Source organism: Pteronotus mesoamericanus, unplaced genomic scaffold, assembly GCF_021234165.1.
Source record: "Pteronotus mesoamericanus isolate MK-2021 breed Mesoamerican mustached bat unplaced genomic scaffold, CSHL_Meso_final scaffold_1186, whole genome shotgun sequence".
NCBI lineage: Eukaryota > Metazoa > Chordata > Mammalia > Chiroptera > Mormoopidae > Pteronotus > Pteronotus mesoamericanus.
Genome location: NW_026555302.1, coordinates 11,748,023 through 11,773,442, shown reverse-complemented (window position 1 = coordinate 11,773,442; position 25,420 = coordinate 11,748,023). Strand labels below are relative to the sequence as shown.

The window sequence follows — 25,420 nt, the reverse complement described above, 5'->3', positions numbered from 1 at the left end:
ATTGTGTTCCATCTTCAACAATGAAATGCAGATTTCCATTAAAAGGCAAATCCATCATTTCAAAACGTTGACTAGGATGGTGCATTAAAAGAGTCCAGCTGCTTAAACTTAGGGCATTGCAAAGCATCTAAAAAAATGTCCCTGGGTCTCCAGCATTTTCATTTAATCATGCATTGAACAGTTTCTCATTCAGTCTGCCGTCTTGCCTCGATCTTGGGTGTGTTTGAGACAAGTCAGACTCTGCTGTGATACTCTATTTACCTAGTTAAGTTTAAGTATTTTGCTCTTTCAAATATCCTTGCTTTTGCTAATATGTTACTAATTTTTGCACAAGAAATAATTGACATCTTACATAGTGGCTTGCTTTTTCATGTTTATTCTTACACTGCCTTCTCTCCCCTTCAGTTGCTTTTATTTATTAATATTATTTTCTAAAACCCTCTCTGAGGACACTGTCTGCCAGGACCGCTGTTTTGGCTTCCCACCAGCTTCCTTTGGCCTCTTTGGTCGTCCTCTTCTCTCGGCCTCCCTGTTTCAAGGTGCCCTGCCCGGCTGTCTTCTGGTCAGTTGAGGAGGAAGAAGTGGCAGAGAGCGCGATGCTCCCGACGGCTCTCTGTAGGCGTGTGGACCATGCGGTTCCACCCCCGCCGCTGGCCCATGAGCTGCCACCCGAGCCCAGCCACACACCCCCCGAGGCACGTGCTGCAAAGGCTGGCGGGGCAGCAGGCTATGTTGGATGTGCCTGCACCGCGCACATACTCCCCATGGAAATGCACGATAGCTGTTCATTAAAAGTCATGGCTAAAGCTCCATGCTCGCCTCCTCTGGAGGCTGGGCCTGCTTTTCCTCAAGACCGGCACCAGAGATGGAGGCTGGGACTGTGCAGGGCACTACGGTTTAACAAGGAGCCCCAGTAACTCAGGCTTGACTAGGTTCCTTACATTGTGTGTTTGCCTGTCCTGTTATACTGGCGGTAAAGCATTTGACCATGATAACCTTGCCCCTGAGCCAGTCTGTAAAAGTTAGCATTTCTAATAATTCTTTGGCATCAGTAGGTTTTTACAAAGATCAGTGTGTCCCCACTTGCAGACCTCTCCTTCCTATGTCCCTTTCTTCCCAACGGATTGTTCATTTTGCAAAAAGAATTTGTTCTAGTTCATATCAGTCCACTTCTAATGTGTTCTTTTCCTCTCGGCAATTGAAGGACATTATGACTTTTTTCTGGACCCACATTTGTTCTAGACCAAAGTGAAGTAAGTATTGCTGTGCTTTAGCATAAGTTATTGGCGGGGGGGCACTTCATGCTGGGGTCCCGGGCTTCCAGGCCCCTGCCAGCACTGGCTATCAAAACTGCTTAGGCTGCAAATAAAATATAAAATGAAATCCATCTGGCACTTCTCATTGAATTAGGACCAGAACATTTTTGTTAAATATTAACAGATGGCTAAATTCTTAATATCAAACTAACATTTGAAAACATCTAAGGGGACCCACATGAGGAAGAAAGGATAGAAGACCATGTGTTTTCTCCATTGCTGAGCCCTTCCTTCCTCTAGACGCCCCTCCCCCCATTCCTCTGACCATGTGTTGAGAATCATCGGAGACTCCCATCTCAGATAACTTCTGTTCTTCTATATCTGGTATCAAAATAGCATGTGATGGTATCAAAGGAGCGTAATCAAACGTTGGCCAGCTCAGGGGAAAATGTCGCCGTTGGCATGCTTCAAGATCTTTTATTAAAGCTCCGCCTCCTCCTGCTCTCTCTCTAGGAAAAAGAAAAGAAGTACATGCTCCCCTTGGACAACCTGAAGGTTCGAGACGTGGAAAAGAGCTTTATGTCTAGCAAGCACATCTTTGCACTCTTTAATACAGAACAAAGGTAAGAAAATAAAGCCTCCAGATTTCGTTCCCTTGAATCTCTACATTGTCTAGAGATCACGTTTGCAATTGTTCCTTTGGCCCCACCTTGAAATTTGTTCACTCATCAGGTTCCCCTTCATTTGTTGTGTATGTTTAGCTTCCACCATAGGTTATGGATTCAAAAGGTTAAAAGTTAAAATAAGAAGCATCTTCAAACATTCATTAGTTTGTTCCCTGCAGGCAGCCACATCACGCTGCTTATGTCCCTAAACGACACTTTATTACTTTAAAGTCTTCCTTGCCCTGAATTTATTGTTTACACACTTGCAAATTACTCAGCTCTAATTTTAATGACATCTATCTGGAATGAATGGGTATAGACCTTCTCATATATTGTATATTACGATGAAATTTTTGCATCAGTGAATAGAATTGTCCAGTTGATGTGAATACAAATACACAGTACTTCCGAGTTTTTCAAAACACCATCCGTGTTCATTATCTGGTTTTTGTAACAATTGCCTGTGGGGTAAAAGATAGAGAAATGTGGTTACCATTTTATAAATTAGCAAGTGTAGCTCAGAGAGGTTAGCTGATTTTCTTCCGGCCTCAAAACTGAAGTGCCTGGGAGAGTTGAACCCCAAATCAGGACCTCCTTGTCTAAGTGCCCCTTCCTTTCTTCTTCTTCTTCTTTTTTTAACAGCTGCGCACCTACTCTAGCTAGAGTCCCTTCTGGGCTGGTCACTGTGGACTGAAACTGAGCGGTCAAGTTAATAAACAAAGGGAGAGGTTACAGCGGTCAAGGACAGGGAGATGTACAAGGGCCATCAGAACTAGACAAGGGTAATATCGCTCTTTTCCAAATGGAAATGTTATAGGAAACAGCTAATTATTTTTTCTGAGTCAGTTATTAAGAGGCTGAGTCATTAGGTGGTGGGATCCAGTTTTAACGCATCTTTCCAGGCCTTTTACCTTTATTTAGCCATGACCAAAGCTCCTTGATTAGGTTCGGGGACTGGCCCAGGGTCAATCACACAGTGAATCAAAGTAGCAAAAGAAGACTCCTTCCCACATTCTCAGTCAGTTGCTCAGAGTGACTCATGATACAAAAACACTCAGAAAAACCACACGGGCAAGGCATGTAAAGAATCAAGGGGGCAGCAAATTAAACACAACTCCCCTATCAAAGACTGAGATGGGATTTTTTTTTAAAGATTTCTTATTAGTTGAGGAAAAAAAACATTGGTAATGAAAAAGAAGGAGAAGGGCTCGTGGGGAGAACAGCAGCACGTCCTGGTGCTGGGACCCTGCTCGGCACTGGGGTACCGTCCTCGGTGCCGTGGGGGTGGGCGGTCCCAAAGGAGTCCACTGAGGGCCATGCGTCCTTCTTGCCCGGAGGCAGAACAGGAAGTGTGACTACCAGACGGGAGGTCAAACTAAATTTGAGTCCTTGGACAAGCTGGAAAGTTCTGGTTCTAAAAGGGATTGGTACCAAGTTAAAAAAAAAAATCAGACAATGATAGAGCATCTTTTTAGATGAAACACAACTATGAGTCTTAAAGAGAACAAAGGGCACCAAATAAGAAAACTCTATAAACTTGTAAATATCTAGGTATTCTGGAATACTAGTTCTCAACAGGTAGCGCACTCTATAGCTACTTCTCAGAGACCCTGGGGAGTACGAGGAGGTCCCGTCTGCCGGCGCACTCCCCATCGTCTTTTCCTCGGAAATCCTGGTGGCTTCTGGTTGTTTCTGTGCTGGCTAAGCCCTCTAGGATAATGTTGAATACCGTTGGGCATCCTTGTCTTGTTTTTATTTTAAGGAGAATCGTTTCATTATTTCACAGTGAAGCACTTTCCAACAGGTACCTGGTATCAGGTAAAGAAGATCCCTCGTGTTGCTAGTTGCTACATTCTTTCTATGTTAATCATGGACAGGTGACACAGTTTACCAAGTCCTTTTTCTGCCTCTGCAGAGGAGACTGTATGATTTCCTTCTTTAATCCATCCGTGTGGTAAAGTATATTAAGAGACTTCTAATGTTAAACCATCCTTGATCTCCCGGGATGAAACCTGGGAAGTCAAGTCATGACGTATTATTATTTATTCTGCATTCCTGGCTTAAGTGTGCGAGCATTTTATTTAGGGTTTCGCATCTGTGTTCATAAAAGAGATTGGCCCCTCAGTGGCCCCTTGTACACTTTCGCCTCCCGGTTTCCATAGTGAGGTCCTCTGTTAGCTTCACTACTGCAGTGGGAATGAGGACTGCTGTTCTTTGGAAGCTTTTGTGTAAGATAAAGTTTAACCATTAATTGTGGTTTGGAAGAATTCATCAGGCCCTGGTGGGTAGTTTTGTTAAGTAGATTCTTAACCAGTCACTCACTTTATATAATTATAGATTTTGTTTGGGTTGTCTATTTTTTCCATGAGTCAGTTTGGACAAATTACATTTTTTTTTCTAGGAAATTGTTGATTCTGTTCATTTTTAAATATGTATATTAGTGTCAAATATGTCATAATGTTCTATTTTTTCAAATTTCTTCCTTATCTGAAAATGGGCCCTTTTTTATTTCTAATAGTAAGCCTTATCTTCTGTAATATGATCACTGTTGACAAAATTGTATCTATTTTTAAAGAAACTGCTTTTAACTTCTTTGATCCTCTTTTGTGTTTTTTCCATGTCTCAATAATTTCTCATCTCATCTTCATTGTTTTCCTTCCTTGTATTTTCTTTATGTTTACTTTGTAGGTCTTTTTTCTAACTTAATTTAGCTATATATCTCATTGATGTTTATCCTTCCTTTTTCTTATATATACACTAAATCTACAGAATTCCCTCTAGGTGATCTTTAGCTGCTCACCGCAACTTTTTAAGTACAAAGTTTCTATTTATTAAGTTCTGTTTCCTTCAGCCTTCTGTTACCATAATGTTTGGTATGATTTCTTCTTTCAGTTGTAGGGAAATATGTTTTACATTGTATAGTGCATGGAATTTTATTGTTTTGTTGTTGACTTCTAACTTAATTGTACTGTGGTCGGAGAATGAGGCCCAGCACATGGTGAGATTTCACAAACATTCCCCACATGCTTGAGAAGAGGGATTTGGGAGTGAAGGGTCCCATAAGAGTCCATTGGCTTATGCTTACTAACTGTATTATTCAGTCTCTATAGTTATGATCTTTTTTATATTGATTAATTCAAACATTCAACAAGTATATATTAGGCAGCTGTAACATGCCAGGCACTGCTCTATGGTCTTAAACTACATCTATGAATGAAACATAAAAAAAGAAGGACGGTGCCTTTTAGATTATGTTCTAGACAGAACATAATCTAAACATGATGTTGGCAGGGAGACAGGTAAAGAATCTCACTTTATGAGAGGGGTGTGAAAACTCTCACTTTATGATTGTGAGCTTGATTATTCTAGTAAGTCTGTCCATTTTTAACTTGTGTTTTGAGGTCAATCTGTTATTAGAGTCTTACAAGTTTAGAATCGTTGTATCTTCCTGGTGACTTTTTCTTTTAATATTTTGTGTCAACCACCTTTATTTCTAACAATGATCTTTACCTTAAAATTAATTTTGTCTGATCTTAATATAGTGACAATACCTTTCTTTTGGTTAATAGTTGCTTGGTTTATCCTTTCTACTTCGGCCATCAGCCTTTCTGTATTTTTATTGTTTTCCTATAGCATGTAGCTAGATTTGTTTGTTTCTTCTATTCTAATATGAGGTCTTTTTCTTTTGACCTATATTTTAGGCCATTTATATCTATTATCATCATTACTGATTTTCCAAATTAATTTGAACATCTTATTTTAGTCTTTCTCATTACCCTGCCTTCCTCATACTTGTTTCCCTCACTTTTTGCCTGACTTATTTTTCTTTTACTTAGGTTAATTAATTTTTCCCTTGGCTTGGAAATTATATACCTTATTTTTAATCTTTTAGACATTCTTTTAATATTTTTGACTGAAGTTTGAAGTTAGTCATTCTACACTCTTTTCAAAATGACCTTAAATCTCTTGAAATCCTCCAATTTCTCGACTTCCCTATTACTGTTACCTAGTATTTGAGTTCCACTCTGCTTTTTTACCATCTTACTCAGCATTACACTGTTTCACATAGACAGTGATTGCTTAGATTTATCGACATGTTTGTCAATTTGTTCACTTTTCTCCTTGCGTCCCAGTGTTTAATTTTGGTTCACTTCCCTTCATGCTACAGTACACCTCTTAGAAATCCTTTCAGCAGGTACTGTTTGGTGGTAACTTTCTTTGGTGTTCGTTTTCCTGAAAATGTTTTATGTTGTCCTCATTTTTCAATAATACTTCAGTGGAATATTAAATGATGGGCTAATAGATCTTTTTATTTAATACTTTGAAGTCATTGTTCCCCTACGTTCTGGCTTCTGCTCTCCTTTTGAGAAGTTAACTGACAGTCTCATTATTGCTTCTTTTAATAGGTAATCTGTGTTTCCTCCATGGTTGAGATTAAGAGCTTTTTGTCTTGGGTACACTGAGGTTCCAGTCGAGTGTGTGTGTGGCTTTACATTCCCTGCTTGGCACTCACTGTGTTTCCTAAACCTGAGGATTCATGATTTTCATAGAGTCTGGAAAAAATCTGTATCGCTGTCTCTTTGACTTTTATCTCTTCTCTGTTCCTTCTTGTTTCTCCTTCTACAATTCCTATTAGACATGTACTAATCCATTTTATCCTGTTCTTTGTATGTTTGGCTCTCTATTTTGGACATATCACCTTGTGCCTCATTTTGAGTCACTTTTTTAGCTCCATCTCCCTGTTCACCAATACTCTCTTCACGCTGTGACTGGGCCAAAACTTGCCTATCATCTCTCTTTGACAGTGGATAATTCTTTTTTCTTTTAATCCATCTTTTTTTTTTCCTTTTGAGGATACAGCCTTTGGAGAGTGCTGACTCCCACATAAATCCCAACATCTTGTTTTCTATTTTTTGTGTAGCCACTTTTTCACCAAAAGATCTAAGCCTTTCAGTGAATAAAACGGACACCATCCAGTGGCAAAGTGACAAAAAGATCCAAGCCTTTCAGTGAATAAAACTGACACCATCCAGTGGCAAAGTGGCAAAAAGATATATTTCTTGTCTCTGTCTCTCCCTCCCTCTTTTCATTTTGGAGGGCCTAGGCATTTATAATAATTTTTTTGGCAATATTAGAGATCCTGTAGGAAAGAGATTGTTAACTTTCCACTCTGCCATTTTAGTTGAAATGAAATGGTCTTTCAGTAGGATTAAGATGTTGAAAAGCAAGACAGTGTTCCTGCCTCCCCCTAGAAGTGGGGATGATGGTAAGAGTGAACCTCAGTGTCAGCCTGGGGCTTCTCTGTGGCCACAAAGGGAAATGTCACCTACGCCAGTCAGAGAAAAACAGCTGCCATTCTCTGACTAACCCCTCAGTCAGCGACTTGTTACTCTGGTCCCCTTCCTGGGTGCTCCTCCGACAGCTCTGCCCCGCCGGCCTGGGGGAAGTACAAGGTGGCACCCTGTCGTGCCTATTCATTTTCACCGATCTTAAGACGGAACATCTAGGAAATCAATGAAGAGATTTTAAAAATGTGGGAAAAATAGGCTTGTTGAGATGATCTTACCCATGAAGCAAATGGGTCATGGCATATAAGGAAACATTCAACCAGGTTACACGATGGCGTGCCCCCCTGTGGCACTTCGGTGCCGCGGCCACGGAGAGCACGGGGTCAGCCACCGGCAGGGCTGTGCCGTAGCCGGCGCCGCGCCTCCGCTCGGCCTGCGTCGTGGGCAGGAAACGGAAAGAAACGCCCCAAAGAGGGAATAATATTAGAGCAAAAAGGCGGGAGTGTTGCAAAGTGTCGCTTAACTTGTTGAATCTAATTTTGGATGAGAACACACTAATTTTAAAAGCAAGATAAACATTCCTATTTCTTCATAGGGTTTGAACTAGATTTACCCATGTCGGTTTATGTACTTTAATATTCTGTGTCAAAGGAACACCGTGCGTGTATCAAAGGCCCACATACTTAGCATACTTCTATCAACTATACTTAGTTATATTTTCACCACTTACATTGATTTTTTTTCTTTCTTCTGAGACAAGATCTTATAAGAAAAGACGTGTGTGTGCCCTTCCCTTGCCTTTAGATGAATTTGTCCTTGGGGAATTTGAAAGAGTTTTTATAAATGTTTCTGTTACTTTGTCCTCTTTATCCCTGTTTTCCACTGCAGTGTTTTAGATCAGTTTATTTGGCTGTTTAGCAGACCCACATGAGAGGGATGAACGTCGGGGTTGGCGCTGACATAAATGTTAAAGTGGCCTGGCTTTCGAAGGGTTCGCTGGGACCTTAGAGATAGTCTTGTCTGTCCCGCCACCTCAAGGCGAAGGGGCTGATACCCCTGTAACAGTTAAACGCCTCCCCCCGAGCCCGGCTCTGCCGTCTCCTGATGCCGGGCCCTTTCCGATGCCACAGTTTTGATATTAACTACGGAATGGGAATTCCACCCAGTGTCTTACTTGGACTTGTTCCTAGAAGAGCAGCGGTGAAGAGACCTTTCCCTTCTCATACAGCATTTCAGTTTGCTGCCGGGCCGCACCGTTTTCCCGGGGACGCTGCGAGTCGCCGCCGCCCCGCGCGGCGTGGCGCTGACCCGGGGCCCCGCCACGGCTGCGAAGACCCGCGCGGCCGCTGCCGCCGGGCCGCGGCGCCGGCCCCAAGCGCTCCTGCCGTTGCCCTGTCAGGTTTCCACTATAAAGTTTTAAACAGTTGCTCTGCAGTCCCCAGTCATGGGTGTGTGGGAATTGATACATTTAACGTCGCTCTTTAAAAAGCCTTCAGTGTCCTGGTGAATTAATATGATCTTTATGAGTCTGGTGACCAGACTTCTGAGCCATTCTAAACAGTGTGTGAGAGCTAAGATTTTTCTAAATGAGAGGAATTGTTCTTGGTTGCCGTGAGTCCAGTGCCTGAGGAGAGCGAGTTTCCCACAAACCCTGCGGTGAGGCCATGCGTCCCCCGCCTGCCTCTGAGCCTTTCAAAGAGGGCGTCCTGGTCCCCCGGGAGGCAGAGAGTGAAACTGCCGGGTTTCCGCACCCATCACCTCACCACGTCATTTTGAAAATCTAAGATAAACGTTCCCGGACTCCTTTGTGGCGGAGTCGAAGCTGCAGATTGAAATGCGCCCCAGGTTTTTTGTTGCATGTGGCTTTGTTAGAAATGCCGTGTTTTCCCTGGTAGGAGCGTGTCCACACAATGGCTCCTCTGTGCTGGTCCCCGCCCTCCCCAGGCGGGCCTTCGCTCCCAGGGTCACGCTAAGGCCCATTTGGTCCGAGGTATGTCAGCTCCGGTAGCCGGCAGAGATCCGCGCCTGTCTGGGGGTTGTGGGGCTGCCACGTGGTGTTCTCCGAGCTCCCCTTGGCTCGTCTGGCTCTGCTTTCCGTTAAATAAGGCATCTTTCTTGGATGCTGCTTGTAGCGTCAGTTTAGGATATGGTTTATCAACGTGACCAAGCGTTCCAGTTCACCTCCCCTCCCCCCCTTGTTACAGAAAGGGGTTGTAGGATGTCTCACTACTCCCCTTGGACCCCAGCACATTGCCAACACTCAATAAACGTCAAATAATGCTGCACTGTAGCTAGTGTGCCCTCACAGACATTCCGAAAAGAACGGCTCTTTATGCTCATTGTTGAGTGGTCTATTTTTCCACTTGTTCGCTGGAAAGGAATTGGAGTCAGGTTTTCCGTTTATATACCTTTATGGCTATGTTTCTATATTAAGACATGGTTGGAGTTTAAGTTGTTTGGAAAAGTGCTTAATTAAACAAATATGCTGGGCAAAACGTGCTGTGCAGAGGCTTGTCTGGAAGGTCATGTCTCACTAGGACGTGGTGGAGTGTCACATTGATATTAAAAGGGAAGCAATTACTCTTCCCTGAATAGCGGTGGCAGAGGCTCACATTTATTGGAAATTCAGTGGAGTAAAAACATGCAGAGTTTTGTACAAGGAAATGAAGTTTTCTGTAAGGGGTACAGTGCAATCAATCTTGGTTTTGGAGCAGAAGCAAGACACCTGGAACAGCTATTTTATTTCATTTTACCCACTGTTGTCAAAAGAATGTTTAAGACATTTCTCGTGTCGTAGAAGACTAAGTGAGAATTGTTTGTCTTTAGGGCACTCTCATTCAGTAGGATTTCTCTTGGTCAGAGAGCGAGTAAATTAGTAGCCGGTCTTCCGGTCCAAGCTGAGTAATGAACTGTGCGTCCTCCTACAGTTCCTCATGGAGCGCGCGTGGGTGATCTTTTCGCAAGCAGGGATCTGCAGTGCCCTCTAACTCCGAGGACTCGTGGAGGGAAAAGGGCTGTTTCAGAGTGAAAACTCTGGTGCTCTCAGTGGACTCACCCAGCTCATCGTACCCTTTCCGTAGCTTCAGGGATAATATAAGGGTTTGGTTTTCCCCATACTTTATTAAAAGAAAAAATTCTGCCAGCTAGGAGACTAACTCAGATCTGATACATTGTCCCGAGGAGCTCATAAATCAACTGGGATTAGTCCGGTGTCGGGAATTTGCTCTGCGATGCTCTGAGAAATATTTACACTGGCCATCTAAGTAATGGAACGTGTCAGGTCAACATTGTAACACCTGTACTTCTTTCTGGTTTTAACACAATGGTACATGAATTAATTACAACAAGGGTAATCATGTCATCAATATTTGTCCCCACTGCTAGACTACTTTCCATGAGGAAGAGGCTGTGTCTGTTGTCTTGATCGCTCCCCCGGCCCCCACGGCCTAACGCTGTGCCCAGTGATTGGCTGGTGTTGGGGGTGGGGGGCGGGGCTCCAGGACATGGGAGAATGAATAAACAGATGGAGAGCAAACTGTTTACCCTCCCTTATGTGGTGGAGAGATGAGTGACATCAGTTGCCAATGAAAGGCATTTTGTAGGTGAGCTCTAGAATTGCAGAGCCTCATATGCCGGCGGACAGAAAACAGAAATAGTCAACAAAAACACATCGAGGAAATAACTGTAGCACAAAAAGAAATGTTTCACTTAAAAAGTAAGAAACTGAGAATTTTCATTTATATACAAACCGTATAAATGATTTTAGTAGAATCCCATGACATTGTCCTTTAAGACAAAAATAGAGCAGTTGTTTCCTTGTAAATTGCCTCAACTTGGTTCCCCTAATCTTATTTCTGTTATTCAAAAATATTTTGTATATCCATCCTCAGCGTTACAGATCTTCCCCTCTTCAGCTCTATCAAAGTATTAACAAACTCCAGGTTTTCTGGGAAATACAGAACTTTTGAAAGTTAGGGAGGTGGAGAGCCAGGCCTTTCAGTTTTCTGTCGGTCAGTGTCTGGCCCTTCTTGTTTCCACTGGAACTGTTGGGCGTACGCGGTCAGGCAGAGATTCGGGGCTGGCGCAAAGGCACCGACGGTGCATTCCCAATGGGACAGAAACGTTCATTTCCGTCTGTAAATCCAAAAGGATGTGCCCTGTGCTTTCCCCGTGGGGGAGCTGGATTGGAATACCTGCTTAGCGAGTCGCTAAAAGGACACTTTATATTTTGAAAGCAGTTAAACCCAAATCTTTGAATCCAAGAACTCTCTTCTGTGCCCTCCCTCTTCCTTTGTTCTGCCTCACTGTGTTTTGCAGTAATCTCCCGGCTCTCGCTACCGCGTCTCTTCCCCTTCTGAGTGTCCCTGTGGTTGCGGACTGGCGGCGTTAGGAAATCCTAGGTACGCAGGAGAGGAGGGGCCTGAGGAGATGGAAGGGAGAATGGACATCAGCTGCATGTCTGGTTTTTTCTTTTTGACTCACCACCCTCACCAAGACAGGACTCAGATATGATTTGGTAATATTTTTATGAACTAAAGTCTGTGACAATCGATTTCACAGCTAAGATAAATTCTCATGAAAGCCAACATAATTGCTTGGGTATGAAATGTCCATGGCTTGAAGCAATCAATTTAAATTCTTCTCTTATTGGTTTTCAAATTAAACTCCGAAATGTAACAGGAGTACGATGCCCTACTTGGATGGCTGTGTCTGCCTTTTCTGAGGGCGAAAAAATGGCAAGTTGGTGCTTTTCAGCTTTTTCAAATGTCATTAAAAGGCTTTGGAGAAATTCTTCATGCTTCAAACACCTGTGCGGAGCCCCTATCCATTTTTCGGGGGGAATTAGGCACTTTGCTTTCTGGAAGCCCTGGCACATTTCAAAGGGTTTTGTAGGATCGACTCAGCAACTTAGATCGGTCCTCTCTCCCAAGGATTTAAACTGGACGCGCATCCTGAGCCATAAGCAGCGCCAGCAGGGATTTCGGCCTTTGTTGGGGGCACTTGTGTTCAGAACGTTTCTGCCCAAGGGCTGCCTTGATGAAGGAGCCTGACACTCTGTGTGAAGCTCAGGAACAGAACAAAATCATGTCCCTCAGAGCAAGTCTCTTTTTCTTCGAGGGCTTCAGGAAAGACGCAGGGCCCGCCCCCCGCCTGCTTCCCAGAGCAACTATTTGCTGATGGGACTCCCTTCCCCCCAGGCCCCCTTCCAGCAAACACCGTGGCCTGGGACAGAAGTGTGCCCCCCCCCCTTTGGGGACCATGAAGTGGCTCCAACTATGTTCATTGATGACGGAAGAGAAATTGCTAGTTGCAGACACGCTGTGGAAAAATAGATGCTCGGTTCTAAGATGAGAAGGATGCTCGAGTGGTTAAGTTTCAGGAGAAAGTCTGAGGGCTCTTGAAAAGAGACAGGCCCAAGTGGTCTGGCATCTTGAAGCCTGCGGTTTATAAATAAGATTGTGTAGCAAATTTTTGTTTGAAAAATGAACTTTTCTCTTTTGCAGATGAATTAGTCATTCTAAAACATGAGATTCAAGATATTAACTGGCTTGTCTCAGGCCTGCATTTTAAAGGCTGAGTTGACATTCTGCTTATCTATGGCAAGATCAGAATTAGTGAGCTGTACGCCACGCCGTTATCCAGTGGGCTGGGCATTTTGGGACAGCGTGCCCCTCTGCCACGCCGAAGCCAGCAGGGAGGTGGCCAGGTACGCACGTGTGTTCGCCGGCCACCTGCGGGGAGAGCTCTTACGAAACAAGAAGCAGGGCATGAACGTTTCCCCAGCTGGGCCCAGCCTGAAGGAAATTCCTACACACCTAAACTTTCTTTGGCAGTCTTAGAAGCTTCCCAAAGCACAAAAATAAAGAAAACTAAGGGCATGTTTTGCTGATGACTAGGATCATCGGATTGGTAGAGAGGGCCTGTGGAATATGGTAAAACAATCTTCAAGTTGAAGAAGAAAGCTTATATCAGATAGGAAAAGAAATAGAAAAAGTCCAGAGAGGGATATTTTTCAAATCTGTTGCTGTTTGAAGGCAAGGTATCCAAGGGCTCCGGCAGGCGCAGAGGCTTACGTTGTTACCCGTGTTACTATGTGCTGTTCTGATTTATTAAACACCTTGCCTAGAAGTCCTTGAGGTAGAAAAAAAAAGGAGTCTTTGAGTCCGAGTAACATGTGGACACATAAAGCTGTACAAAGGTCACTGAGCTCCCTCAAATCATGCACTCAAGAATATTTAGTGTAAGCCTGGCTTTTTACAATATCAATTTACAAATCAGAAATTTTTTTTTGTGACCTTACACTGCATGTATAATATATTTTTATTTTTCCTCAGTTGATTTACTGCGAAGCCAACCTACCCATAAACAATGTCCTTAGTGACTACACCTGCTGAGAGAAAATATTGTGGAGGATTTAATTATATACCTTGAGTATACATTGTATTATTCTACTTCAACTCGCCACATTCAGAGGGAAACTAAAACGAAATCTATTTACTGGCAGGTGTAATTAATTTTAATTAATGCACAGCCTCAGCGAAGGGAGGGACGTGGCACCAGCCCTCGTAGAAAATGTTAGTCACACCGCAGCTAACTCTGAGCAGATGCGTGCTTCATAAAGAAAACATTTGCAGAGCCCGACTGGAATGAGCTTTTTTCCTTTTTCTTTCCTTTCTCTAACTGTGAGACTGCCTGTGTTTATTTCTTAGAATCAGAGGAAAACACTGTCCCCACAAAGCAGTTTCAGTCCGTGCCATCGCAGAGAATCCTCTGTCCCAGCACGGCGCGCGCCTGAGCGGGCCGTGCGTTGGTGACATCCTCGCCTCCCTCCGCGCCTGTCGCCTCTGCCAGGCCGGAGCACGTCCTGAGTGTCACACATCTAGATAACAGCCCGAACCTGTCTTAACACGCTGCAGTGATATTGCTTTAGAAAACAGATCAGTGCTTGTGACTTGGTTCCCCTGCCAGTGTGCTGAAGTCGTCAACCTATTTCTGTGTTTTGATGGCTGCACTGTGAGTTCTAAAATAAATTGGCCGTACAAGATCCGTACTAATGGCTCTCAAGCTTTTTGGTCTGAGGACCCTTTCCACTCTTAAAACTTTTTGAAGACTTCAAAGAGCTTTTGTTTATGTGGAATGTGTGGATTATATCGGGAATTCTGTCAGCCAGTTGACTTCATGTTGTTGCTTAAAGTTGGCTATAGTGAGAGTATTTATACCATGGAAATTGGCAAAGGCTACAAACCACAGCTTTTTTTTTTTCTGGAAAGCTAGTCATTAAACATTTGTTAGCATACCAATTATATCCATTGTTGCAAATTAAAAATAAGGAATTTAAAAATATTTATTTATCAAATCATTTAAAAAGGATAGTAATAAGTCCATTTTATGTTTGCGTAAATAGTATGTTTTTATGGAAAAATACATTTAAAAATATCAGAGAGAAGAGTGGCATTGTTTTTTTACAATTTAGCAAATCTCTTTAATGTGTGGCTTAATGGAAGGCAGCTGGATTCTCATATCTGCTTCTGCTTTCAATCTGTTGCAATATGTTGTTTTGGTTGAAGTGAATGAAGAAAATCTGGTCTCACTAAGGCATGTATGTAGTTAGGAAGGGAAGAGTATTTTAATAGCCTTTTTGGATAATTGTGGATTTTCTTCTTTGATACCTTACCAAAACTCGACAAGAGAGAGCTTCCAGAATGCTGGGCGCAGCACGGAGTCTGAGAGCCCACCAATGAGCTTCTCGTGGCTCACGCCATTAATCCGCTGGTCGGTCGTGCCCTTTAAATGGGTCTCTTACTGATGTGTGATTTTGTAACATCATACTTTTGTCATTTGGAACCTATTGGTTCACTGGTTTATGCAGATCTTCTCAATATTTACGCATTTCATCACACAGTATTTAAAAATCACATTTGACGGTGTCACCACCAGTCCCAGCTGGAAGGGTTACGCTGTCAAGCCCAGCGTGGGGGGTTCCAGGGTTCCAAAACCCCAAGGTTGAGTTTTATCATCGGTCACAGATAACGACAGTGGGCTTCCTCTAGGTGACAGCCTCACTTGGTTCACTTTTGAGAAATTTCCGCCCAAAACTCAGGTTTCCACAGCCACGGATTGACTGCAGGTCCGCCTTCCCAGTACACGTGGCAACCCGGGAACAGGGCAGGCGCTCTGGGTTGCCTTCCGGCTCCGTCGTGCCGGCGGCTTTGCCGGAGAAACCGCCCCTGGGCCGCAGCAGGCGTCTCCCGCCTTGTGACAGGGAGTGTCAGCGCGGGGTGTCCTCAGGGTCAAGATTTCCTAAAGCCGATGTTGTCCCTGCTTCCTCCGGACACCCGTGGTGGAAATGGCCTTCTTTCTGGACCAGGCGAGTTTGTGTCACTGAAGGAAGCAGCGACCATCCGTTCAGATTCGGGACAGTGTCCTGCCTGGTGCAAAGGCACCCACCCCGCCTCCCACTGTCTCCGTGAATGCGAGCGCATTTGTTGCAAGGAAAGCCACGTAATGTCAAAAATGATTCTGAACTCGGACTGTTTCAGCAACACTTGTGTTTGTTGGTAAGTATTGATTAAAAAAACACTAAGGTTTTGGAGGATTAGTTGGTGTTGATACCAGTCAAATATAATGGAATGAGTTGTAATCATTTTTTAGATTCTACGAACTAATTGTACCAGCTCATCATCAGAAAGAGGTTTTAATATTCGATATATTACATTCTTATATTTTATATTTTTATCATAGCTTCTGAGCTAGCAAGCCTCTACCCCTGAGCAGCAGAGCACTTTGAACAGAAGCTCGGTAGCAACTCATCAGGAGGACAGTCACAATTTATCGTTACTTTTGAGAGTAAAAGGGGACCCCGTTCGTCATCATGCTGGACCAGTGCCTGGCGATGAGCTGGGATGGTCAGTCCGACCCGCGACGATGTCGTGCGGGAGCCCCGCCTCGTGGGGGCGTGGGCTCAGGTGACCTCTGTGGTACCTCCCAATTTAGCTACAGAAAACCTGTTTTATGCACAACTGTTTTCTACAGTTTTTTAATGATTACTTATTTTGCTAATATTCTCTAAATTGGATGAAGTCTGACGTACGTTATTAAACACGAGTTTATTTTTGGCAAAGGTTTATATGTAAATTGTATTATAATTCTTTTAAATCTTGTAATACAGAAATTACACATACAGTATAAATTATATATTCTAACTTAACCAAAATGCTTAGTTTAACAACCCATTTCTCAACTGTCCCTGGTAAATGAAGGTTTGTGTTAAGTATTATTTCCCATTCTCAAATGCGATGCCACTGTTTATTGTTGATACCATCAGCTTGCCTATGGGGTTCTTGTTATGAAGTGGAGAATCAGTATTTGCAGAATCAGAAACAAGCATTCTCATTGTCGTATTAGATGAAATGATGCGAATTATAATAAAAGCTGTAATGACTAAATGTCAGACAAAAGGCAAGATCATTTCTTTGAGAGGGGAGCATGCCTTAATAGTCTCTGAGCCCTCTGGGGGGTTAAATATGTGCACAAAAAGGAATAACTAATATTTAAGTTTTCAAAGAGCCATCAGCAAAATTTTACTGTAAGGGTTATTAGCAAACCTGAATCATTGTGGAACTGAGTTGTTTTTTTAATGTGGCTGGGAAACTCTCCTTGAGGAAGTAAGTTGAGGGCAGAAGTTCTCTAAGGTCTAAGTACTTTGGTGAGCACCTATTATGTGCTAGGCTCTCTGGTAGGGGCGAGGAAACAAAAATGGCCCTTGTTCTCTGCACTTAGGACTCTCAGAGTAGACGAAGAAGGATATGTCCGTCAATGGTATAGGATAATAAATGAGAATTCCCAGATCCCAATTTCCTAGATCCCCAATGTGCAAACCAGTCATGACATCTGTGTAAGTAATCAGAGCACATCGCAGAAACTCAGCCGTCCCAGATCGGCCTCCCCGCGCAGTCAAAAGAAGAAGACCTCCAAAAGGTTTCACAGGCCTCGGAAGATTTCTCAGGGCTTGGGCGGCTGGCAGGAAATGGCTGACTATCTGCACTGTGGGAAAGCATGGGGTGTTATGTCTTCGGAGGAAAACGATCCAAACTCGAAGGCTCCTGCCGTCTGCTCGCATGCAGTGCGTGAAAAGGAGGCAGGAATCCCCGCAGGGAGGCGGCGCGGGCAAGCCGACGCCATCGAGAACACATCTTGCTTTTGTACAAGATCACGATGGCTTATCACCTCGAACGTTACTCAGAGGCTTGACTCGTTAAAACTTCCCAGTGAATGGCAAGGAAAAATATAAAAGGATCCTGTAAGTGAAAGTTAAAATAATTGATGAAGTAAGAGAATTCTTTTGTGAGCCTAGCCAAAGGATCGGGGTGCTTCACTCAGAAAAATGAGAGGTTTCTGAAGTGTCAGCGTCATTGGATTATGTGACCGTGAAGAGGAGGGACCCTGGGACGGAAGAGAGGCTGCACTCGAGCTCTGTCCCTGAGACTAACCAACTCCCTTCGCGCAGGCCATCAGTGATCTGTCTGTCCCTTGGGGGGTGTCCTTGGGCTCAGATCCACTGCAAGGGGGACCTCTACCTTTTCGGATGTTTCCTGGTCACTCTCACATAAGGGACACCACCCTGCGTTTGTCCCAGAATTACACATTTTTCTTTTTAACTCTGTTCACAGTCCTGTAGAATCCAGATGGTGATGCGTTCATAAAAAGTGCCCTGCACACTCTTCCATAGGCGGATACAGCTCTCTCCCCTGCCGGGGCCAGCGTTGCCTAACTTTTATCTCCTTTCCTGATGGAGAGCCCTTGTGGGGCGGGGCGTGGGTGCTGTCACTGGTGTTTCACCATACGTAGCACTCGCAGTGGCCTTCGGGGAACCCCCAACGCCGGGCTAGCCCCGTGACCTGCCTCGGAGGCGGCGATGGCGCGCTCCTGTGACTCATCGGCCCTTCTTCCCATCAACGTCTCTGCTCTGTCCTCCCATCTCTCAGCGTCGGGACCGTTAGCATGTGGCCCTGGGGTGAGTGTGCAGACTCAGGCGGTGTCGCCCGGCACCCCACACCCCTGCCGCCCCAGCTGAGCCAGGCTCGCCCAGTCCACTTGGGCACATGCTGACTCCACAGGACCCCAACAGCCACAGCGATTGGCTTAGTTTGGAGACTGCAGTGTCCTGCCTCTCTGGTGGTTTCCGGGGCGGCCGTGGCTTCTCCTGGCCTGTGACATCAGTCTCCCCAGCTGAGCCTGGGAGGTAGGCGGGTGCCTGGTCACTGAACCCGCTTTGCTTGTTTTCACGGGCAGTCTGGTTTTACAAAGACCGTCCTGCCACGCGCCCGGCCCTCCTCCACGTGGTCAGCGCAGGAATGAATGCGCGCTGAGCAATTCCCACGATGGAACCCAGTCACCGTCGGACGAGAGAGCTTGACAACAATAACTCTGTCTTGGAGTGGAAGAGAAGTGGGGGCACTGTAAGTCACCTTTAACACACTAGTATTGATTGTCAAAGCTTATTGATTTGAAATACTCAAGCATAAGACCATCTTCAGCTGAATATCTCGGGTAGTGGACGCGCAGGATGCCCAGTGCGGGGTCTCGCGCATCTCTGCATGGGCACAGCACCGTGCGTGGGCGTGGGCGCCGGAATCATTCCCAGGTCAGCGCAGAGCCGCTAGCAAAGCCGTGGTCTGGGTCCACGGAGGTTCCTGTTGTCAGATCAGCCTTGCTCTTCAGTGAGATCTTAATGGCCTCTGTGACCACTGTCACCACGCGGAAAAACAGAGACAGCCCCTCGTGTCATCTTTGTGCCGAGGATCCTACATGGACACACGCGGCCCCGCTCTTTCTCGCGGGCTTCAGTCTCCCTGCAGCCTCCCTCCTGCCCACCCTGCTCAGCGCCCCCGTCGTGGTCTCCCCACCCACACGCGCCTCCTCCCGTCTGCCAGCGGCGCGCGCCAGACGCGTCGGCACCGCCTCGAGTCCTCTCCTGTGCTCTCTTGTCACAGCCCTTCCTCAGGAACACAGCGCTCTCCCGCCTTAGAGCCTGGCTTCCTCTCCCCGCGGCGGCCTCCCAGCCCAGCCACCTCTGGCCTGGAGTCCTCAGCAGCCCCCTCCTTGCGGGGGTCTCTCTGCTCCCCCTGCTTTCCAGTCCGTGTGTTCTCACACAAGCGAGAGAGAGGCCAGAAGCAGTAAATCAGATCTTATCACACGCCCCTGCCGAAACTCCTTGGGGTCCTTTCATCACGCTCAGGGAAGAATCCAAACTCCTTGTCACGGCCTGCAGGCCCTCCCGGACGTGGCCTCTGGCGGGTTCTCTGAATCACCCCCGCCGCTGTCCCCTGCGCCCTGCTCCAGTGCTATCAGCCTTCTTACTGTTTCCTGACTTTGCTGAGCTGGTTCCTGCGCGAGGGCCTTTGCGTTTCCCAGGAATGTTCTCTCCCAGAGAGCGTCCCTCACAACGCCCCCTGTGGGTCACACCCGGTTTTTTGCCCACGCAGCTCTAGCAGCCTGTGATCACCCCGCACCTGTTCGCCCCGCGGCCGCTTCCTTCCGGGCACCATCCACCTGAGAGCCTCGCCAGCCACCAAGGGAGACCTGACCATCAGAGGTTCTTTTGCATTGCAGGGAAGGTCTTTCCAATCTCGGCAACATGGACAGTTTCATCTCTGTTTTTCCCTTTGTGATAATGGCCTGAAACTCCAGGAGCTTCAGATCACTGCCAACTGTGCTTGGCCTGCTAGTGTCATCTTAAGGACATCTTCCCCTGGCCTTGCAGCCTCCTCCGTCCCCTCCTTGGTCACCTGGGAGGCTCCCTCCAGCTCCCTGAGAATGGGCCCCAGCTCATTAATCGGGCCCCTGCACTGGGCGCAGCGGCCGGCGGGACTTGGCCGGTGAAGAGCACAGACAGCGTGTCTTAGATTCTTTGTGGCCGACTCTCCATTGTCACTTCCTGAAACCATTCTGGTCATTTCTTTCTGTTCCTGTAGAGAGCCAAGTCCACCTGGATGGTATCGAGCGTTAGGGGCCCTCTTTGTGCAAGGAAAGACATCAGTTTGACCAGGAAGGGTTTCTGTCGTCCCTTCTTCAGTCAAAGAGAGATGTAGGGCTGCCTTTGTGTTTTCCCGTGGTTGGAAATGTGCAGTTGCTTGTTGTGCAATAGGTTTTGTTCTGTGTTCCATGCAATTTTCTCCTTTATATCTTTTTTTCCCCCCCTTAAAATTAAATCCAGTAAAATGCGAAAGAGAGAGGTGAAATAACCTCCCCAGCTGCTGAGTTGTCCTGGAAGGCAAAGACATCTCAATTTTCAAGTTAGTCTTAAAACACAAAAGCGTTGTCCTTGGAAACAGCTGTCTGGTCAGAAACGCCTTTGTAGTGAACATTTTAAACAGCAATTTTCAAAAACCACTAAAAGCTTTGTAAAGATCTCCTTTATCTGGGTTATGAATTATTTTCAGTCTTTTGAGTAATTGTTAAAATGATGAAACTGAGTGGAACAAAAGAAATGTCTGTTTTTGTTTTGTTCAGTTTAGGGGGAGGAGGGGAATGTCAGTGGGATTTTGGGGGTTTACCTGGTGCCTGGACAGTGAGGTCTAAATTATTGGCTGTTGGTGACCTAGCATTCTGCTCACCATCGATTTTTGTGCCTTGGGCCCGGATAGACGCTTCAGGAGCACGGGGACCTTGTGTGTCTTAATCACCGTGTGTCCCTCGGGGGTTGGCACAATACCTCTCACGTAGCTCCTTGACAAATGTTTATTAAACAGTAAATCAATACCTGAATACTATAAGAACTGTTATACAGAGTGACCTGTCAAATAACCAGACATATAATCCACCCGTCCTTCTGTTATCTTCTATGAAGACACCTGGCGTGGTCGTTTTCCTTAATAGAAACTTGGAGTTTGAAGATGCCTGTCCAAGTCTCTCCCGTTTTTATTAATCCATCAGGGCTCTCCAGCCCGTGATTTTATGTACATCAGCTCTGACATTGTTTATACTTTTACCACCTCTTGGAGTAAGAAATCCCATAAGTAGAAGGTAGTTATAGTTCAACCCAAAGGCTGTATAACTAAGACATTAAGGGAGCACCGAGGAGAGAATAACTTGTGCAATTAATGCCACTTGGGGAAAACTCTCAGGAGGGACCATCTGAGTCAAGGCTGTAAGAATGAGGAGGAGTTTGCCAAGTGGTCAAGAGGGCGGTGGGACGAAACGTGTGTCCTGGGACCCCGGCCACAGGCCTGTCACCACCGTCACCGTCACCAGCTTCTGCACGAATATCCTTCTTTCACACAAGACCCAGGTTGTCATTGAAGTGCTTGATTTTTTTAAAATCTGATTTACTCTCTTAGATAATTCATTTATATCCACTTACGCTGAAAACTGTAGGCACACCTGAAATGGCTTCCTCAGACGGGTCACTGCATCGCCAAGCTTCCTACAGACCAGGTTTTCTCTTTTTGCAACAAAGGGACTGATGTGTGTGAGCGGATCGGGGGCCGTTAACAATTTCGTGCATCTGGTTGTACGCCGCCCACCCCAATCCTGGTCGCACGGAGCAGAGCCGGAATGGAGGTGGTGCTGATTTCCTGGGAGGGGCCAGTGGGCCAGAGCTCCCTTAGACAGCCCCGCTCACAAAACCGCCAAAGGTCCTGACAGACCCAGGACATCTTTTCGTAGCCGCAGATGAGACAGAGATGTGAAGGAGGCCTGTCTCTCTGTGCGAATGCGAGTCATACAGAACTTTCCGAGCGGAATTCAAGGAACTGACATTGATACAACTCGGCATGATTCACATAATAATAACATCGACAGGTACTAATCTTAATGTAATTTGAAAGGCTTGTTTCCACAGCGGTTTCATTGTGGAAAACCATTGGTACCATGACATGCCTGTCCCGTTCGCCTTTCCGGAGTATTTCTCTGCCCTTTCTTTGACGGTACCTCAACCCTGATGAATGTGCCCTGATATCCTCACCCCGGCCCCAGGCTCTGAGGAGCCTCCCCAAACGCCCTGCAGGTGTTGGGGGCTCACTGAAACCCATCACTCCATATTTTGTCACAACTGTTTTTGGCCTGACCAAAAAACTGTGCCTTCTGGGATTAGGTATTGTTTCTCCTGTGTTGATAGCTCCTCATAAATCTAGCTCTTTAGAACTTTAAAAAGTGAGTTTTTAAAAAGAGTGTATGCAATATATTATTATTAACCAGTCATTAACACAAAAGAACTGTCCTGCGTAAGGTGATTCTCAGAAGGTTCGTGCTGGAGGGCGGGAGGCCCGGCCGGCGCAGACGGCGGCCCAGGTCCCAGCAGGCGGGAAGGAGGCCGCGGCCGGCCAGCCTTTACGCCTCGGGTTTCAGGGACGCTGAGCGGCAGCCGGGCCTGCCGCAGCCTCTCTGACCTAACACACAGGGCAGATGGAGAAAAACTGTGGTTCCGTCTGTGCTTTCCTCCCCAGTTGCCTTTTTTTTTTTTTTTTTTTAATCCTCTTTTAAAGTCTTTCATGGCTTTGGGCTACATAAGTTCGGATTGCAACAACAACTTTTTTCCAGGGATATTGTAATATTGGCTAATTTGCCTGCTATTGGTTATGCCCAAGCAGACGCATGACCTGTGGCAGTTTGGCTTGTCCTCCTATGGGAAAATACTTAATGAAGCTAAGAAGCTGTATTAAAATGGAATAAACACATTCACGTGGCACCCAGCCTCGCAGCCACATGTAGTATTGTTATTATTTATGATCCCGAGACACCAGTCCCACATTGCCAACCGCCTACTGGGCATTTCCACCCAGAAGGCCTCTGTCGCTTCCTGTCTAACCCATCTGAAACCCAAACCATTACCCTCTCTTCAAAGCCACCCCTCACTGTGGGAGTTTTAGAGGGTCAATAAATCACACCCTTCCCTCTCCTCTCTAGTTAACATTTCTTGTTGCTGGTTTTAGAAGCACAGAAAACAAACAGATAAAGCAGAAAACAAATGGGCCGAGATCCGTGGCCAAGCATCTTGCTCATGGCCCAGCCCCAGCAGCCCCAGCCCCGGCAGCCCACCAGAGCGTCCCGGAGCCGGGAGGATGTGTGTGTCCCGCAGGCACGAGCTCCCCAACGTCTCTTTCAGAAACACCAAGCCAACCCGCCAGTTCTCCTCCTCTCCTGGGGAGGGGGCCATAAGGTGCGTGGAGAAAGGGCCAGGAGCCCCAGCCCCTTCACGAAGCCAGGGGATCCCGCTCCTGCTAAAGGTGCTCTCCCAAGTTGCCTGTTTGTAGTGATGTTACCTTCTTAGCCGATGTGGCATCAGATTGTTTTAGCATTTGAACAAGAATATTGTGATACTCAGTAGTCCAATTGTAAGAATTTCCACCATCTACATTGTAACCTGCCTTCTTAATGATCCTTTTTGTCATCAACAAGACCCCAGAGTTACAACCAAACCTCACTTCGAGCTCCTCCGTGGCGACTGCGCGGCGCACCGACAGGGACCCGGCCCGGTGGCCACCGGCAGCCCCCGACCACGAGGCCCAGTGGCCCCCAGCCCGTCCTGCCGCTACACGTACAGCAAACGCGTTTTGTGATACTCTGATATCTTAGTTTTTAATTTTTGATCTCATATTTTAAAACATTTTTTTCTAAAAATTAAAATTTTTTATTTAAAATTTTAATTCTTTTGGGTTTTTTTTTTTTTTTTTGCTTTTGACTATGTCAAGAAAAGGAAATGTCAATAATAGAATATCAAGTGAAGCCCAATGAAAGAATCTCGTCCCTTTGGCCGTGAGTGATCAGCACGGGAGAGTCTGGTCGTACGGAAGGGGAAACGCAGGGAGCCTAAAGGCAGCGAGAATAACGCATCGCAGTGATTTTTGTCATTTGTATATTTTACTTTTGTATCTATCTATTGCTGGGCGCGATGTGAAGCAGTGCTCTTCACACGTATAACCTTATTTCATGATCACAGTTAGCCTGAGGGGAATACGGTTATGGATCCCCATTTTATAGATGAGGGAGCTAAAATCGGAGAGGCCGCCTTACCCGGGTCGTGCATTTCGACAGGTGTTCATGGTCTCAACTATATTCTACTACATTTTACTTACATTCGTAAAAGCCTGCTATCTAGAAGGCAGGCAAAAATTCCAGCAATATTGCAGCTAGAGATTTGCGATCAGTTGTTGGCATTTCAATTTTTAGAAAACCCTTTTAAAGTAGAACACATGCATGGGAGGGCTGTGTTATCTAGAAACCCCTTCATATTAGAAACATCTGAAAAAATTGGCAGAAGGGTTGGCTTAGGGACGGGAAGACTTGGGGGACACATAATATCTGGTCTCAGATGTTTGAAGAGCTGTCATAGCCCTTATGAGATGTGACTGAAAGTTATACGTATAATCAAAACATGGTCTCATCACGTGGTCATGTTCTCTTCCGGGTATAGCAATTAAAAGCCCTTTACGTGCAGGATAAAATTTCTCCTGCTCATTTTTCATGTTGAGGTGACTTTTATTTTTTCAAACTGTAAAACACATAGTCCAGCTTGATTTCATGGCAAAATCATTCAGAAGCTCATATCTGCATGGTTGCAGCTGAAATAGACTAAACAAAAAAACGCAGTCAGTACAAATTGCTGTGGGTTATCTATACAGCTCCAGCATGTGGTGAGAACCTGGAAGCAGCTTGCACAGGATTTATGAGGCTTCCCGTAACTCAGCTCAGTTCAGTGTTTCAAACCTGCATCCAACTCTCCTTGGACGTCTAGACACAGCCCGAGATGCATTTTCAAAAATGGGTAAAAATGAAGCTGCCAAAGCCACCAGAAGTCTCTGACCCTCTTCTAATGTTTCAACCAGATAATTATTTTCCCTCTCAAGAATTTGGCTATCCTTTGAGGAGGAAAAAAAATCAAGATTTTTCCATCTGAAGAGCCCCTGAAAGAAAATACTCTGGAGAAAGGTCACGGACCGTGGGCCAAAGCTGAATTCTTCAGATCTGCACCCTCTGCGCTGCGTGACATCCAGCTGGCCAGGAGCTCCGTGGCATTTGTCCAGCTTGGCTGTCCCCGTACCTTTGCATCTTAAAGGACTCACTGGGCAGTGGAAATGCCTCAGATGGAAACCCAAATGGAAGAGAAATAAATAGATAATTAAAAACTGATGAATTTTGATTCCATCAAGACAATCCATTACCCTGTCTGCTTTGTAGCAAAGATAGGATCTTTCAGATTTTCCAAAAATAA

General features: G+C 45.5%; 1 protein-coding gene across 3 annotated transcripts in view; it reads left to right on the top strand.

Moving 5' to 3' along the window:
* DNM3 (dynamin 3) overlaps positions 1-25,420 on the top strand; it is a 382,651-nt gene that overhangs the window by 268,997 nt on the left and 88,234 nt on the right. For all 3 annotated transcript variants that reach the window (XM_054587765.1, XM_054587764.1, XM_054587763.1), the window contains one exon: positions 1,770-1,879. In XM_054587765.1, coding sequence (XP_054443740.1) covers positions 1,770-1,879 — 110 coding nt within the window. The remainder of the gene's footprint in view (positions 1-1,769; positions 1,880-25,420) is intronic.